At 34.4% G+C, this 18,182-nt stretch overlaps 3 protein-coding genes across 5 annotated transcripts in view; 2 read left to right on the top strand and 1 right to left on the bottom strand.

The window, feature by feature from the left end:
• Positions 1-18,182, top strand: part of LOC134848151 (succinate dehydrogenase [ubiquinone] iron-sulfur subunit-like) — a 295,415-nt gene that overhangs the window by 791 nt on the left and 276,442 nt on the right. The window lies entirely within an intron of this gene.
• LOC134847626 (uncharacterized) overlaps positions 1,756-18,182 on the top strand; it is a 38,659-nt gene continuing 22,232 nt past the window's right edge. The window contains exons 1-2 of one of the 2 annotated variants that reach the window (XM_063864774.1): positions 1,756-2,174; positions 17,508-17,704. In XM_063864774.1, the coding sequence (XP_063720844.1) occupies positions 2,005-2,174; positions 17,508-17,704 (367 nt within the window). In that variant the 5' untranslated portion in view covers positions 1,756-2,004. Of the gene's footprint in view, positions 2,175-14,699; positions 14,807-17,507; positions 17,705-18,182 lie in introns of those variants that run through there. The other variant, XM_063864775.1, reaches the window with a different exon arrangement.
• LOC134847627 (uncharacterized) lies at positions 12,676-15,255 on the bottom strand. Of its 2 annotated transcripts, none has more exons than XM_063864777.1 (5): positions 14,987-15,255; positions 14,497-14,614; positions 14,104-14,241; positions 13,623-13,848; positions 12,676-13,015 (listed from the first exon to the last, which is right to left on the bottom strand). In XM_063864777.1, exons 2-5 carry the CDS (start codon positions 14,611-14,613, stop codon positions 12,834-12,836), a joined length of 663 nt encoding a protein of 220 aa, XP_063720847.1. In that variant the 5' UTR covers position 14,614; positions 14,987-15,255; the 3' UTR covers positions 12,676-12,833. The 2 variants fall into 2 exon arrangements, with proteins under 2 accessions (XP_063720847.1, XP_063720846.1); XM_063864776.1 differs by having other exon boundaries at positions 12,677-13,015; positions 14,497-14,624.

Below are 18,182 nucleotides of genomic sequence, written 5' to 3'. Positions count from 1 at the left end.
CGGACTTCAAAAGTTTCGTGACAAAATGTGCCGCAAGGACTCATTTTGTTCTGACTTTGAAAGCCATCGTTGAATTTCTTAATTATTTCTATTTTTTTTTTCAAATATGCTACTATGGTTTTTTAAATGAAACCCTGGCACACTAAATTCAATTCCCGGGCTGAGGTGTTTGACTCATGATTCGACCGAAACGGTTGAACGTCGTCCGTTTTTGACTTTTTCAGTCGAATAGTGTGCGATTTCGACTTTGTTCGACTTTACCGGACATTGCTCGACTTTGTTCAACTTTGCTCGACTTTGTTCGACTATACCGGACATTGTTCGTTTTTGTTCGATTTTGTTCGACTTTTTCGAATTTACCGGACATTGTTCGACGTTGTTTGAAATTATCGGAAATTTTTCGCTTTCACCGGGAGTTAGCTTTGCTCGTGCGGCGTCAAGGATTACTATCCAATTGAATTTATCACATGGTATTTAATGCATTTGATAAATTTAATTTTTGGTGTGGATTCGGATCTTGGTCGCACCAGATGAGTTTAAGTCCGGGTTGGCTCACTCAGAGAGTAATTTCAGATAAGGTACACCGTCTGTTCGTCACGCCATCTTTTTTTCGGCCGGATAGATTCGTGGAACTTCTTAGTCTAATACCGGTCCTAATCTTGCTCTTATATCTCCTAGTCTCAAAAGATCTAATGTATACTGACATTTGCGAGATAAGATATCAGGAACTGTTCTGGAGATGAGCAACTGTTTGCTAAGTTAATTTTATTCTGTTCTGGCTGAAACTATAAATACTTTCAGCATTACAAATTATTGTAAGTGTTAGTTATGGATCATGAATGGTTAGTAAGAAGTATTTTATACAGATAGTTTTATCAATAAAATAATTGGATATAAATACTAGTTTTAAACTGGTTCCAGAAGCCTTGGTCGCCTAATAATCACAATCAGTCGTTGATTAAATTGACTGATTATAATCGGTCGTGAAAGGGAGCGGTGATGAAATTGTTACGTCTTCGCCTCTCAATCGAAAGGATGGATGCTGGAGGTCCACCATGAATTGTGCTCGTTGCTTGAGGGTGAAGCAACATTACTCAATCCAGAAAAATGGCCAAAAAAACGGTATGTATATCTTAAGCAGTGTCACAACAGCGGTTCTTTGCAAAAATCCGAAAAGCTCGTATGTTAGTTCTTTCACTAGTGGATGAACCGTCTAACAGAAGAACTTGAAACACAATCTCATAATCATTTGAAACACATAATGAATAGAGTAATTTGTAACAATCTCATATATGCGAGTTGAAGAAGTGTAGTATCCGGATGCAATACCCTTGCTGATTGCAATGGTAGTAATCGTTCTGCTGTTTTGGTCAAATTTTTGTCTGTTTTTTTTTCGTAAACTTGACTGCGGCGCAAAAACTTTCGTCAGAATTTGTGCGTTGCAGATTTTTGGGTAAATAAAAAAGGTCGACAAAATTTTCCATTTTTTTTGAAACTCCTAGATTTGGGCAACTACCACTCATTTTAACTTGAATGACAATAAAAAAAACAGCACAAAGAAAAGTTTACCCATTTTTTTTTCATTGCGGCAACGCGGAAAGCTCGATATAGACTTCGACTTAGATTTCATCAGCAAATGTATCAAAGCGTTCTCTGATTTTTAAAGTAGCTGTTTTTTTTTGCTTCAGCTTTTTTTGCAAATTCCCTGAAGTGAAGAAAAGATTTACTGAAACTGGATTATCAAAAGAGATCTCTGCAAAATGCACGTGTGGATTTTTTCCACAACCAAACATGCAGCACAGTCAGACATGAAACTAAAAGCAACCACTTCGTAAAAACGCAAACTCAGTTCTCAAATGGTATATATACCATATCAGATGGGGAGGCAAGAAAATTGTAAAACATCGACGCCTCTGTTATGAATTAAACCAGAGGTGTTTTTGTTACTTTCACTTATCACAGATACTTAATTTTATCAAGTTCTCATTTGAACAACTTCCAGATATGGAGCAGAAAAAGAGCAGCGCAGATGAAGGCCAAATGGAGGGGGGATTGCTGTTGGATACGGGAGAAAACAAAAGAGGCGACGGAGCAGAGGGAGAGGGGGGCGGGGGTGGAGAGCAGACATCAAATCAGTCACCTGCTGCAGATGGAGCTGAAATTGTTCCCCAAACGTAAGTGTGCATGCTTAAACTAGTGCGCACTTTCATGATAATGTTAGAAGAGGCACTCGTTGTGATTTGGGCCTCATTTTTTCAATACGTTTACGTGACAGTCCGATGCCAAGATAAATGACTTCTATGCAATCAAATGTAATCAAATTACATGGCCAGAAAAGTAAACAATTTTGTTGTACAAAAATTTTTCATAAATAATAAGTGAAGTAAATTGTTTAGCCTAAACAAATGTCCAAATTGGGTGAATTTGAAACTTAATAAAATTTCTATGAAATTACTATTTTTTTGAAAACTTTTAAAGTTCTGCAAAGGCTGAAGCAGAGAAAGTCATAAAGCCTTTGAAGTCAAGATGATAATTTTTACAAGATCTATTTAAAAACATGAATTGTCAGTTTAAAAAAAGTAGTTTTCATGATTTTTTTTCAAGTTGTTTATCTTTATGGAAGGGGAAAAAACGTTTCCCATGACTATGGTAATGGCTTGAATTGACTAAATTAGGAGAAAAAAAATAACAGGACTGCTCGTATCAGGGCGAAGCCCTGAATGTTCCGACTGCCTTTAAGGTTTATGGAGCAGCAATGATAACATAAAAAAAATAAATGAAATAAAATAAAACGAACATTTTTTTTCTAAAATTTGAAATTTTTTTAATGAAAATCATCCCCCCACACGCCATATAAAATACAAAAGGATAGATTTCGCTACTTGTATTAAATCAATTATGGCAAGTAAGCTTCGGTAAACCAATTTGGAACGATTTCTAGGACGGATTAACTCTCCGCTTACGCGTTAATAGCGTGAAATATATCGCGCGTTAATTGTCCCAAATTGGTCAAAATGACAATCTTTAAACCCTAATAACTTTACGAAAAATGATCACAGTTGAATAATTTTTTCAAATGTAAGCTCAAGACAACAATACCTTTTGAATGATGTAAAAAAATCCGTCAAAAATCGCTAGTTAAAAAGTCGAAATTTGTCTGAAGAAAAAAAACCCACCCCGAGCACAAATATTCCGTTACTTTCGTATCGAAAGTCGGAACAATAACAAAAAACCTTACAACGCCGCGCTCAATTTTATAACAGAGCTCAAAAGTGTATTTAATCGCTTCTGAAATTCACAGACACATCTTTCAAAGACGCCTCTTTCAGTAGCGTGCCAGGGGTGAGTGGTCGCCCCTCCCCTCAGTTCTGATTGCCAAATTTTTCCAAAGGGTCCTCCCTTTGGTATAATTTTACGAGATCCATTTTTGGCTGGCAAACATCAAAGTTTTCGCTCAAATCCTCAGCATATTTTTGAACTCCGCATTTCAATAACGGATTCACAAGCTTGCCACCTGATTTCGAAAATTTGCGTTAAACTGAAAAGAATGCGCTGGCTCGAAACTTCTGGAATCCAGCTTTTAAAAGAACTCGTTTCAATTATAAATCTTCGTTTTTGTTTGTCCAAAATTTCAAAACAGCGTGATTCATTTTTGACTTGAAAACTCGAAATTGTCACTGAATTCCAGATTTTTGCTCTCTAGCCAAAATTTGTTTGAAGCTGAACCACGTGTATTCCGATTCCAATTTCTTAACCTTTGTAATTTGATTTTTTTTTGGAATCCGGCGACAGACAAGAAGTTCAATTCAATGCAACCATACTCGAGATTGGATTGATAAAAAAATTTTCAAAAATTTACGCATTTGTCACATAAAATTCATATAATTAATCAAGTCTCTTTCCAGAGATCCTGGGTTTTTGGTGCCGGGAGAACATTGAATATAGCTTTTAGACCTTATTTCTCTCAAAATTTTAACGTTTCTTTGATTAAATTCTTACAGAGTTTAGTCATTAGCTTCACTCGCTCATTCTTCTTTTTTGCGCTGCTCGCGAAAAATGCCCAAAAATATCTTGCTTTACGGTGAATTTTTTGATAAAGACTTTCCCAATTTTATGCTATGATGATTCATGCTAATGTAATCTGAGCTAACAGAGCTAAGAATGGTTAAAAACATTTTGGCAAAAGTCTATTTAGCCAAGTTTTCTTTGAGAAACAAATTTGGATGTCTTAAAATTTGCAAAACTTCAATTGTTACAATGGGTCTAACTTCATTAGGATAGATTACTAAATTAAAAAATAGAAGTTAAAATCAAATCAAATAAAGATTTATATTACAACTTTTCATAAAAAAACTTAAATTTGATCCCCATGGTTTTCTTATTGAAGTTCAAAATCTCAGAAAAAACTAACGCAGAAAATTATTTCAAATAACAAGCTAATTATGATGCCAAACATTTTGCAGTTCAACAGCTACAGTTATGAAATGAGGAATGGAAAATAGTAATGCTGGAGTCATAAAAAAGAGTTTTCTTAAGTTTGAATTTTGCATGAAAATTTTTTAAAAAGTTATAGTAAATAATTGATAATTGGAGTTTCTGCAATTTGCAGAGGATCCATGAAAAGGTATCTAGCTAGCTTGTCTCAGCATAGTCCGTTTCTCTTATATCCCCACATTTCAGTCTGAATTATTTTGTTGAGTGAAGCTTTTTTTGCGACTCAGGGCCGTTTTTTTTGCGTCTAGAACTTTCGCGTGGTACCACTATTGCGGCCGTTATGAATCAGTCTGTGGTAGACTTTAAGCTAAAGATCAAGTGAGAGCTCGTCCTCACACACTCCCTTTGCCGTGGCTGTGGATTGATTACACGATCTGACGATTTCGAAGTGAATTCGTTACCTTTATGCTAAAAAGATCAGTACTGAAAGAATGTCCAGTTATTGTCCTTAGAAATTGAATCAAACTCGGTTTTTCCAGAATATGATTAGATGAAAACGTTTTCTTAATTTTTGCCAAAAATGTTTCTCGAGCAACCAGATTTTCTTGCTTTTTAGCTGTACTTTAGTAATTTTTTCTCATTTTAGTTTCATTTGTCGCTAAAAACATTATTTAAACCTTATTTGCGAAGTGAACTCTCGGTATTTGCGCATTGATAATTTTATCTATTTTGCGCACCAAAATCTGCCAAAATGACTTTTTATATATATATATATATATATATATATAGATATATAGCTAAATATCTGCTCTTTGTCTGCTACCAAAATTACTATAGCAAGTTTTGCAAATAATTGCGGTTCTCGCCCTGTTCAAACATGGGCTCAATTCGTATGATCATTTTATATTTACTAGACTTTGAGACACCTGTGATCTGACCTGTAGGTGCGTTGGTACTCTCCTAGGCAGTAAAACTGTTGGACTGGTTGTGAAGTTTTGAACTACCCACAATGGAATTGCCGGAAAACAATTGATTATTATCATGCTGATCATACTTTTCATCGCTTTTTTGGCAGGGGCCAGAAACATCGAATAACGCAGAAATTTTTTTTAAGTTACTTACAAACTGCGGTATCTGCGGAATGTGCGGTGAGAGAAGTTGCCAACAAAAACCTAGAACTTGATTTGATAGCAGATGTTGATCGCAATTAAGAAAATCAATCAAATCAAAAAGTAAACAAAAACACTTGATTACAGTGCAAGTAACACAGAATGTTAGAAATACAGTCTCAAAAAAAACACGACAATTTTTTTCAAATTCGTGTCGTTTTTTTTCTGCATGTGGTGATAATAATATCTGAGAAAAAAAATAGAATTTAGGCATGTTTGGGAGTCATAGGAAAATATGTAATCTGGAAAACAGTTTTTGAACACCAGAAAAACAAACAGAAAAATTTAAAAATTCAAACGTTTTTCAAGTTTATTTTGAGGAATTCTTTTAGGAATTTTCATGTTTTTGATTCTAAAAATTATGCTAAAAAACTCCAAAAACTTTCTTTACTTGAATAAAATTAGGTTTTCAATTCTGAAATTAAACTTAAATAAGCTATTGTAACCGTACCCGGTCACCTTATTAGCTTGAAATTAGACCAAAAACAAAAAAAATTGAACCGGTTTTTCTAGACACCGTGAAAATTGTTTTGAATTTTTTAAAGGTGGTTAGGATCACGACCAAAAGGGCTTTTTATGATATAGAACTCAATCCAGTCTGATCATTGTTTGTGCTACCTGACTTTATGTGGAAAACAAAAAGCAACAAAAAAATTAAAATATAATCGAATACAAAAACAGAAAAATTTGCTAGCAACCATTTGTTTTCATGTTTTGAAAATTAGGTTTTTTACTTTTCCGCCCAAAATTTTCAATTTTGCGATTTTGTAAGAACTAATGTACAAATGGGCAGTAAAATGGCAGTAAAATTGTTGGACTGCTTGTAAAGTTTTGAACTACCCACAATGAAATTGCCGGAAAACAATTGATTATTATCATGCTGATCATACTTTTCATCGCTTTTTTGGCAAGGGCCAGAAACATCGAATAACGCAGAAAATTTTTTAAAGTCACTTACAAACTGTGGTAACTGCGGAATGTGCGGTGAGAGAAGTTGCCAACAAAAACCTAGAACTTGATTTGATAGCAGATGTTAATCGCAATTAAGAAAATCAATCAAATCAAAAATTAAACAAGAACACTTAATTACAGTGCACGTAACACAGGATGTTCCGACTACAGTCTCAAAAAAACACGACAATTTTTTTCAAATTCGTGTCGTTTTTTTTCTGCATAAGGTGATAATAATATCTGAGCAAAACAATAGAATTTAGGCATGTTTGGGAGTTCAAGTAAAATATGTAATCTTGGAAAACAGTTTTTGAGCACCAGAAAAACAAACAGAACATTTTAAAAATTCTTAAAAAATTCAAACGTTTTTTCAAGTTTATTTTGAGGAAATTTTTTGAATTTTCATGTTTTTGATTCTAAAAATTATGCTAAAAAACTCCAAAATCTTTCTTTACTTGAATAAAACTAGGTTTTCAATTCTAAAATTAAACCTCAATAAGCTATTGTAAGCGTACCCGGTCACCTTATTAGCTTGAAATTAGACCAAAAACAAGACACCGTGAAAATTGTTTTGAATTTTTTAAAGGTGGTTAGGATCACGACCAAAAGGGCTTTTTATGATATTGAACTCAACGCAGTCTGATCATTGTTTGTGCTACCTGACTTTATGTGGAAAACAAAAAGCAACAAAAAAATTAAAACATAATCGAATACAAAAATCGAAAAATTTGCTAGCAATCATTTGTCTTCATGTTTTGAAAATTAGGTCTTTTACTTTTTCCAGTAACACAGAATGTTAGAAATACAGTCTCAAAAAAAACACGACAATTTGTTTCAAATTCGTGTCGTTTTTTTTCTGCATGTGGTGATAATAATATTTGAGAAAAAAAATAGAATTTAGGCATGTTTGGGAGTCATAGGAAAATATGTAATCTGGAAAACAGTTTTTGAACACCAGAAAAACAAACAGAAAAATTTAAAAATTCAAACGTTTTTCAAGTTTATTTTGAGGAATTTTTTTAGGAATTTTCATGTTTTTGATTCTAAAAATTATGCTAAAAAACTCCAAAAACTTTCTTTACTTGAATAAAATTAGGTTTTCAATTCTGAAATTAAACTTAAATAAGCTATTGTAACCGTACCCGGTCACCTTATTAGCTTGAAATTAGACCAAAAACAAAAAAAATTGAACCGGTTTTTCTAGACACCGTGAAAATTGTTTTGAATTTTTTAAAGGTGGTTAGGATCACGACCAAAAGGGCTTTTTATGATATAGAACTCAATCCAGTCTGATCATTGTTTGTGCTACCTGACTTTATGTGGAAAACAAAAAGCAACAAAAAAATTAAAATATAATCGAATACAAAAACAGAAAAATTTGCTAGCAACCATTTGTTTTCATGTTTTGAAAATTAGGTTTTTTACTTTTCCGCCCAAAATTTTCAATTTTGCGATTTTGTAAGAACTAATGTACAAATGGGCAGTAAAATGGCAGTAAAATTGTTGGACTGCTTGTAAAGTTTTGAACTACCCACAATGAAATTGCCGGAAAACAATTGATTATTATCATGCTGATCATACTTTTCATCGCTTTTTTGGCAAGGGCCAGAAACATCGAATAACGCAGAAAATTTTTTAAAGTCACTTACAAACTGCGGTAACTGCGGAATGTGCGGTGAGAGAAGTTGCCAACAAAAACCTAGAACTTGATTTGATAGCAGATGTTAATCGCAATTAAGAAAATCAATCAAATCAAAAATTAAACAAGAACACTTAATTACAGTGCACGTAACACAGGATGTTCCGACTACAGTCTCAAAAAAAACACGACAATTTTTTTCAAATTCGTGTCGTTTTTTTTCTGCATGTGGTGATAATAATATCTGAGCAAAACAATAGAATTTAGGCATGTTTGGGAGTTCAAGTAAAATATGTAATCTTGGAAAACAGTTTTTGAGCACCAGAAAAACAAACAGAACATTTTAAAAATTCTTAAAAAATTCAAACGTTTTTTCAAGTTTATTTTGAGGAAATTTTTTGAATTTTCATGTTTTTGATTCTAAAAATTATGCTAAAAACTCCAAAATCTTTCTTTACTTGAATAAAACTAGGTTTTCAATTCTAAAATTAAACCTCAATAAGCTATTGTAAGCGTACCCGGTCACCTTATTAGCTTGAAATTAGACCAAAAACAAAAAAAAACCGAACCGGTTTTTCTAGACACCGTGAAAATTGTTTTGAATTTTTTAAAGGTGGTTAGGATCACGACCAAAAGGGCTTTTTATGATATTGAACTCAACCCAGTCTGATCATTGTTTGTGCTACCTGACTTTATGTGGAAAACAAAAAGCAACAAAAAAATTAAAACATAATCGAATACAAAAATCGAAAAATTTGCTAGCAATCATTTGTCTTCATGTTTTGAAAATTAGGTCTTTTACTTTTTCCGCCCAAAATTTTCAATTTCGCGATTTTGTAAGAATTAATGTACAAATGCAAAGGACGAGTCATTGATCGCACGGATTAGTTTGGTTAATGCTGATTCGATCACTTTTGTCAGCCAGTTTCTACGAAGGCCGATTTTATAGTAGATGTTAAGAAGGCGATTTTTTTCCTGGAGCTATTTTTGTGGGTTTTTCTCTGTTTTGGGTAAAATTCTGCAGCTAATTTGCAATAAATTTGAGCAATATATCAAACATTCTATAGTTTGCCGATTCGGGTTGTTTATAAATCGATTTACAATTGTAAGCAAAACAGTTTGACATGGTGCTCTGGAAATTGATTGGCTATTTCTAGCCAATCAGATTGAAGCAAAATAGTTTCAATTCAAGACGTTGAAGTTTTTTTTGGGCGAAAAAAGTAAAAAGACCTGGAAAATTAGCCAAGGAAAATTAATTTGTGTTTTGGAGAAACGAACAAGTTTCAAAGACAATTAAGAAAATCTAACAATGTGTCAAACTATCATTTCAAAAAATAATAATATCTATTATTCCATTATGAATCCATCACTTTCTCAATACTTCATTTATCACTAAGTGAAGGAGAACAAAATAAGTTATAAAACGTTTTTTATGTTTTTCCGAACGTAATCCCTAATTTTAGAACTCCAAACGCTCGCGCATTTTGATAATATGGTTTTTTTGAAATATTACATTATGAATTTTTTTAAAAAAGTTGTTGAAATTTAAAAAATGAAGTTAAGATTTAAAAAAAATAATGAATATATAGGGTAAAATTTTTGCAGTGTTATACTTTTTTGCTGCATGAACTTAAAAAATGATTAAAAAAGTGTCTAGATTAATTTTGCAAAAAACAGCGAGAAAAAAGCATCGCTACAAGTCACTTTTGTAAACCAAATAACTGAAAATTTTTTTGCTCAAATTTTTTGATTTCGTAGTAGAAATTATGCCAGTCAAAAAATCGTACAACAAACAAACGTGTTCAATGCAGTACTGGTAGCGCATTTTCAACAAATCTAATTGGTCAATTAGGACATTGGATTTCAATGAGCCAGTTTTGTTTTTAGGTTTTAATTGTCTGCAAATAAAGGGTCTAATTTTTATGTATTGAAAAATAGTTTTTGTGAGTGAGACATCACCCTACAAAAGAGCAAGGAAAGGTTGAATACTTTCTTGTTGTTTCGAACTTCCAATTGATTGACCTAAAGTCATAGAAGCCATCAAGTTGCGTACCATCAAAGTTCGACCCGTTTTTTTTGAAAATTTGCATTGTTTTCCTTTGAAGTTTTGATTTATTTTGCATTCTTTCCATTTGAGTATCAATAATGAAAATTAACTCGACATTGTCCTCATGCAAGGGAATTCTGTATGACAAATAAAACAATTATAATGAAAAAATTAATATTTGACTAATTGACGCTTCTAAACTGGCGCTTTGACGTGGAAGCAATTAAATTATATCCGAAAAAACTCGGAAGGTTGCTGGCCATATCAGGAAAAAGCACAAAAAAACAAGTAGGCGCCCTGCGTCAATACAATCTTCGTTCCTTTGGAAAAATAATGTTTATAACATTTCGGCTTTGCTAAACATCCAACGTCGTTCAGTTGCTTTGCAGAGCACTATGCCATGTTTTGAGATTGTGCTTGACCGAAGCCCCTATCTCGACTCTATTCATTTTTGTTTGAAACTTTTTGTCACAACAGTACATTTTACTATCAAGTCATTTCACTACTAATCAATTAATATCCTCAATAAATTTTTTCCTATTTTTAAGCCACTATCCTAACTCAGTTATACAAACTAAATTAAGCTTCCTAAATTCGTATTTAAAAATTAAAAATGGCTTAGGTAACAAAAGTACGTAGTGAAATAGTATGCTGCTAAAGTTTAGAGTTCAAAATGAGGGAACCCTTTATTACTTCTAACCCATCATAGAGCGAAGTCAGAAGACTTGGTTTGTTTCAATTCAGTGATGTCTTTATAAATCCAGAACAATTGCGGCCTGATTAGGGCACGCGCTGTCGGAGAACATTTTTGGATCGACCACTCTCAAAGCGGTTAGGAACACTTAGGCAGGGTGTTTTTTCATCAGAGTTATATCGGTCGTTAGTCTGGTCACGCCGTCTCCGCCATATGCCAAATTGTGTCGCAAATGTCTGCAAATATAAACAAGACTAGCCGGTTGCTGTGCCAATAGCTCAGAATGTTCCGACCAAATTCATTAAAAAGAATTTAAAAATTATCTCGACACAGGGGCAGTTTTTGAAAGTGTTATAATGTCGCTCAAATCACGGGCTCTTTCCCCCCCCCCCCACCTCACACATGAATTTTATGGTCTAACGAGTGGTTTTACGAGGTTAATCATGAAGATTAAATATGTTTGTCATGGCCGAATTAGTCTGCATGTCAATTTTCATGACAATCGGTCAAAGTGATTAGTAATTTCAAATAATAAAATTAGCAGGTGGGGGGGAAAAGGAAAAAGAGCCAAATCACGACTGAGAGGGCTTCACTTTGGTATATCACTGAACCCATTCCGATAATTATTTGTGGTACCTCTGTTATTGTAAGAAATATAAGAAACTAAAACACACCCAAATGCAAAGTTCCTCCCCATTTTCAAGGGACGTATCAAAAGTCGTCTTGAAATACAGAAATTGTCAAAAAGGTCAGGAAGTCATGGACAATAAAAAAGTTTAAAATAACAGAAAGAAAACTCGGAAAAAATTGAAATATCTAGGTTTTCTTTGAAGGTTGGAAGAGCCTTAAGTTGCTTTCTCTAGGTAATTTTTTGTTTTGTTTTTAAACTTAGCTAGGCTATTACATTTAATAAATGCCCGAGTGGAACACCGCCAAAACACTCTTAACCAGGGGCGGATTCGACCCCCTGCCGACCCAAAGGGTCCCCCCTTTGATACTTTTTCAGAAATCCATTTTTGGCCGACCGACCCTAAAATTTTTCTAAAGGCGCCTTTGGCGCCAACCAATATATACTAACTTTGAGGGGGAGCGCGCGCCAAAAAAACGCGATTTTTTTGTCAAATTTTTCAAAAATTGCCCGAAAACGGCTTTTCTGACTGTTTTTTTTTCAAAAATTTAACTGCGGCGCAGAAAATTTAGCCAAAGTAGGGGCAAAACAGTGCTTTGGGAGAGCTCGAAAAATCAATTTGGTCGACCTAAAAAAAAAAAAAAGGTCGTCAAAATTTTGGAAAATTTTTTGAAAATCCGCCCCCCCCCCTCGAGAAAATCCTAGATCCGCCCCTGGGCTCTTTTCCAGTTCCCCCCCTTTCAAATTCATTTTTGAAAACCTTATTTAACGTTGTCATAATGCAATGAAAATTGGCATGGTGAACAAATTGACAATTATGAACAGATTTGTTCTTCATACTTTACAGCGTAACGTCACGCATTTAGCCGTAATAACACGTAAAACAAACATAAAAATCGATATTTTGAAAGGTAGGGGGGAAAGTGGAAAAGAGCCCGCCCCTGCTCTTAACCGTTCAGTGTTGCTCTGAATCGAATCAAGTTTGAAACCAAACTTCGAAAATTTGAAAACCGCTCCTCACGAATATCTTGTCGAGCTATGGCCTCTTAATTCTTTCGATAACTATCATAAATTTTGCTAAAAACAATCTGATGTATGCAAAGGATTGTGGTTTTAGAAATTACCTAAATATTTCGATACAACTGTTTTATTACAGCTAATCTTAATAAAAAAAATTGTATAAATGGCATATGGCATTGCAGATTGGTTGGGATTTGAGTTTGTGATTGAGTCTCTCCAATTGTTTATTTATTGATTATTGCCTGCTCATTTCACATGTGTTTCGTGAGTGTCTCTATCAGACTGTGTGGGCTGAAGTGTCCAGTGTGGTGTGATGTGTCTATGCACTCTGGAATGTGTCTCACCATCTGCCCCCACTCCCCCTCACTCAGTCTGCTCTCGGGGGGAGCACTCTCACACAATAGTCGCTTCACAAACGCCACACTCAGTTGATCTAGATACAGAAACTGCGGCTTTTTTCGATTTACAAAAAAGGCTGCTCAATATAAAACCAGAAATGCTTCCTGTCCTGTTTTTTTTACCAACTACTTGACCGAAAAACTTTAATATTGATAATCATTCTTTTTGATTTATCTTTTGGACAAAATTATACAAAACGTTCCAAGCTGATGAAAACAGTCTTTGACAAAGCACATCAATAGAAAAAATCAAAACCTGAAACGATGCAAATATGTTTTCTTTTCATATTTGGAAAGAGATGATTGCAACGGAATAATTTCTACATCATGTATCTTTTTTAAAGCCTGGTTGTTCAAAGCCAGTAAATGATGAAGTTGGTTCCTTGGTATACTTTCTTGACGAATCCTGTTTATCCCGCTTATAAGTTGCTTATCATCTAACACAGTCAAAGGTACTCTTTTTCGGATTGTTATTCTTCGGAATTTTATTTTTTGGGTATTGGTAGATTTTTTGGGAGTTTTTTTCAGATTGTTTTAAATTAGACTGTTTGAAGAAGCATGCAAGGCGCATGCATGATAAGTAGGCAAAAACGGGAGGGTGAAAAAGTGAATTGAACTTAACAGGGATTAAGAGTTGCTTACCATTGAGAGAATTCTGTGAAATTGCGTTTTGGAATGCAGCTTCCAACACTTCTCTAGAGTCCAGCTGGTGTACTTTACATCCCACAGAAGAAGTGAACTGGTCTAAATTGACTGCTGTCGGTGTTGTTGCTGATGATGTTGATGTGCGATGAGAGCGTGCACTAGGTGAGGGTGGTTGATCGAGAGTGCACTCCGTGAGCATGCACTCAATCTCACTGTCCCACAGCTGAAAACATCACATCTCAAAAGTCAATCATTTGACAAAATCAAATTTGAATTAAAGCAGGAAAATTATATTTCTTTACTTTCACAAACAGACAAAAGTTTTACATGAATTTTACGATGAACACGAAGCCTGAAATATCTTCTGTTCAACACAGTTTTCCTAGAAAGGAAATTAATTAAACCACTTAAATGTTAACTGAAGTGTGAAAAAGTGTTCTGAAAAAAGAGGTTGTTCAGTTATTGAGTGTTGTTCTACCTTGTGACCGAGGAGGGAGCTGCTCAGCTGCAGATCAGCCCCGTCAATCTCCCCGTTCTTGTCCATGTCCAGGAAATGGAACACCCTTCTCGTGTGGGCCAACTGTTCTTCTGTCAACACTGAACTGGATGGTGACAACTGAAATGAACCAACTCGCGGTTCCAACTTGTTTGCTAATAAACTTATGCGCAATTGTTAATTCTGAAATGAACGAAAATTAACTCATGGTGTAGAATAAGACGTGTTTCATCAACAAAAATTTTATTCAAGAATTTAAAGTGTAATAATTTTTTTCAGATGTGACTTCAAAGCTCGCCAAATAATTGCCATTCTGACTAAAAAGTTGAGAATTTGATTTATTTGTTTGATGTGGATAATGTGGGGCTGACTAACTTTGACCGGAGTGGTTGGTTCTTTTGATGTTTCTATCCTCCTTTCAGTGCCATTTATGTTCGTCATTTGGCCTTTTCTGTTGTGTGAACCAGATGAAGTAGTCTGGCTACTGTCCATTCTGAGCAAACCTAATTAAAAATAGATTAGGTTTCAACATGTATTATTTACACGTTCCATAGAATCGTCTGTTTCTACTGCAAACTTATGGTAGTAAAAACACAGCTGCTCAAAGCTTTTGCCATTACCCGTTCAGCCAATTTTTCTAAATTTAATAAATGATGAATTCAAAAACCTCACTACCAGGCTCAAAGTAAGTAATTGTCAGTTTTATATTAAGCATCAGGGGAGCCCGACGCGCCAAAATTTTCCAAAAATTGCCCAAGCACCTTCTCCAAAAATGTTTGTTTTTCACCTAATTCAGGGGTTCTGCTTCGAAAAACAATTATCCGACAAGTAAAATTTAAAGAGTAATACAAGACTGAAAACATACCAACTCAAATTGTCAAATTGAACTGCGACCAGAACAGTTTTTAAATTCGAGTAAGTATAAAGCAACCAAAAAATAAATCAGTATTCTGTGCTAACTTAGTTGCACGTTCTTTTTAGTCATTAATGCGTTGTCAAAAGTTATGTTAATTTTTTACTTAACACGATATTCGTTTGGTTAATCATTCATTAGTCTCTTTTACATACAAGTTTACTTGTTCGTGGCTGGAAGAAACCCAACCCAATCCAATCTAAAAGACAGAACTTGAGTATTTCAGGTGATTTTTTGTTTTCAAATTCATCTTTTTTATTTGAGACTGACATCCTAAATGATGAAAATGGGAAGGAACTCTGACTTCTGGCATATTTCATTTTCTGCTCCGACCCTTCAAAAAGGCGAGGAGATTAGTGTTCGGGTGTGATTTAGCTTTTGTTTTGACCACTGAAAAAGGGAAGAACTTTGTCTTCGGGTATGTTTTCCAGGCAAAATCATATATCACAAATAACCACACTAACGGGTCGAGTAATAAATCATATTAAAACTCTTTCAGTCTTTACGCAAACGACATCTAAAAACTTTCAAAAAATTATCTCTGTGGAAAAACCAGTTTAAAAACTTTGATTGATCTGTAGCCACTTTTCGAGCGAACAAAGCGAATATATTAAGTTTTTAACAGGCTTATAGTAGTTGTCTTATAAATCAACGTAGTCCGTGAAAAAATGGCTTTATTGCAGTAAAACTAGTTTTTGAAAACTTTTGTTTACTTTCTCGAAAATAAAATTTTGAAAATAAAAAAAGAGACCGAAACTTACTGTGTTAACTAGACAGCAATCTTTCGATTTTTTGCATCTTTTTTCTTCTCTAGATTCTAAAATGGATTTTCTCAAATTATTTTTAAAATGGCAAAAACTAACAGATTTAAGACTTTTAAAAGTCTACCTTGTGATAAAATTTGAATGAAACTTGGATCATCAATCTCGAGAAATTAAAATGAAATCATTGCTAAAACTGATCAAAAAATTTTTCTCGCAATTTCTCCAAAAACCGTTATATGCATGAAAAAAAGTTTTGTAAAATATAACTTTTAACACCTTTAATGATGTGTAATTTATGAAAGCACAATAAAGCAAAATAAAAACGACATGCGACCATTTTGTAATCTATCGGAAAGCCTTTTTATGGCTCTTCTGCTTCTCCAACGGCGATGCGAGGTCACCGCCCAATTGCGAACACAACATGGTTCAATTAATGGTTGTACTGTAAATTGAAGTTCGTTAGCAAAAAATGTCAGTGTAGAGGAAACAGTAGACAATCTAATCTTTTTTTTGATCCTTAAAAATTAGTTAGCTAACTAAAAGAAGTTTTAATTGAGCCTAAACTGTCTATAGACAACCTAATGCATAAAATCAGAGATACTTATTTTAGCTGATTGCGGCTACTTCAACGAATTGCTTTGGTAAATCACTGCATCATAACGCGTACACCCGAAAGAGTACTTTCGTATAAATTGAAATAAAGCAATTAAAATAAGAAATAATTTTTCCAGTCTGAATTTTTTTTCTTATTTTAACGCGTATAAATTCCTTATTTTCTTAAATATTTTAATAAAATGAAAGATAAATGAACTATAAGAATTCAAACTTTCAGTTTTTTCGTGAATCTATTTTTTTTCTGATTAAATGGCACATAGATTAATCAATCAGGTCCATAGAAGGCAGTATTTAATGGAAAGTTCTCAACGGTGCTTCAACAGGTTGAATTACCTTCGGCGCTTGCTCAAATTGGCGCTCCTTCGATGAAAAATTTTCTTTAGAAAAAACTATAAACTAAAACTTGTATAGTGTTGACATGTATCGTTTTCACCTCCTGTACCTAAAAAATTGAAACACTAAGCACCAAAACTCATGTTTCATAAACGGTTTCAAAGTTGACGGTTCTTGGCTCAAATAATACACAACAGAAGAAAAGTGGCGCGAGCAATGAAAAGCTGTATACGACCGAAGTAAAAGTAACGCCACTGGATAAATTTAGCATGGGATTTTTTTTCATCTACTGAATTCACCGAAAAATTGGTTTTCTTAACCAGTTCGACGCAATAAAAGTTTTCGACGACCATGTTAACTGCACTCGCGACCGGCGCGACTAAGAAATTAAAATGTCTGCAGCTGAAGAAAATGTGACCACAGCAAAAGAAAATTGGTTTTCAAAGCGCTCGTCCTAAAAATCTTGGAATTAATTTTTTAACTATAACTATTAATTTAGCTCGAGACTGAATTACAGACATCGCGACTGATTTTCAGCCTATCGTGGTCATTTTTTAGACTATGGCGATCAATGCAACCGAAATAGGTTCTTTCTTTTTTTTGTCCGCTTCATAAAACTCTGTTCGGACCATAATTTTGGGATCACGAAAACAAGCTTGGCGAAAACTATCTACCATCATTTTAGGGAGGAGAATGTTAGCCTTTTCTAATGTTTCATTTTCTTTCGCAATAACAAGTGTTGATGTGTTGTGTTGGTTCAGGGTGGCGCCTAAGAAGAAGAAGAAGGCGCCGGCAGCGAAGGACCCCGAGGGCTGCTACTTCTTCCCCGGCTGCACAGAGAAGACTTACCAGAATGTGCCGAGATTCAAGTACCCCAAACAGCCAGAGTTCACACAGCCCAGCCAGCTCTGTCTCTACCATCTGGACTGGCAGCCCACCCAGTTCTACTACATCTGTGGTGAGACACTTCTTCTTCTACATATTCAAACAAACATTAGATATCTTTACAAGAAATGACTCTGACATCAGGGAAAAGTAGTCATGATTGAGAAAAAAACAAAGCAAACTTAACAAGACTGCTCGTATTAAAGGTCTATGGAGCAGTAATAGCATGAAAAATTTAAATGCAACAAAATATAATTGAAAATCATTATGAGGCCAAACTGTGCACTGTATAGGCGCACAATTTTGTGTCTATATGTTCCTGGATTTCACAGACAAACCTTTAAACATGTTCCAAAATGTAAGTGGATTCCACTTACAAAACTTCCGTGGATTCCTCGTACAAATACCTGTAACGTAAATTTCGTCGGATTCCGCAACATGCCAATATAGTTGAAACATTAGACCAGGCATTAGACCAGTTTTTAGATTGTTCTGGATTCTGCAACTGTAAGTGGATTCCACGCAATGTAAGTGGAATCAGCAAAAGTAAG

The sequence above is a fragment of the Symsagittifera roscoffensis genome, chromosome 6 (genome assembly GCF_963678635.1).
Source record: "Symsagittifera roscoffensis chromosome 6, txSymRosc1.1, whole genome shotgun sequence".
In the NCBI taxonomy this organism is placed as follows: Eukaryota; Metazoa; Xenacoelomorpha; order Acoela; family Convolutidae; genus Symsagittifera; species Symsagittifera roscoffensis.
The sequence above is the reverse complement of the archived record's forward strand: the minus strand, read 5'-3'. Positions and strand labels throughout refer to the sequence as shown.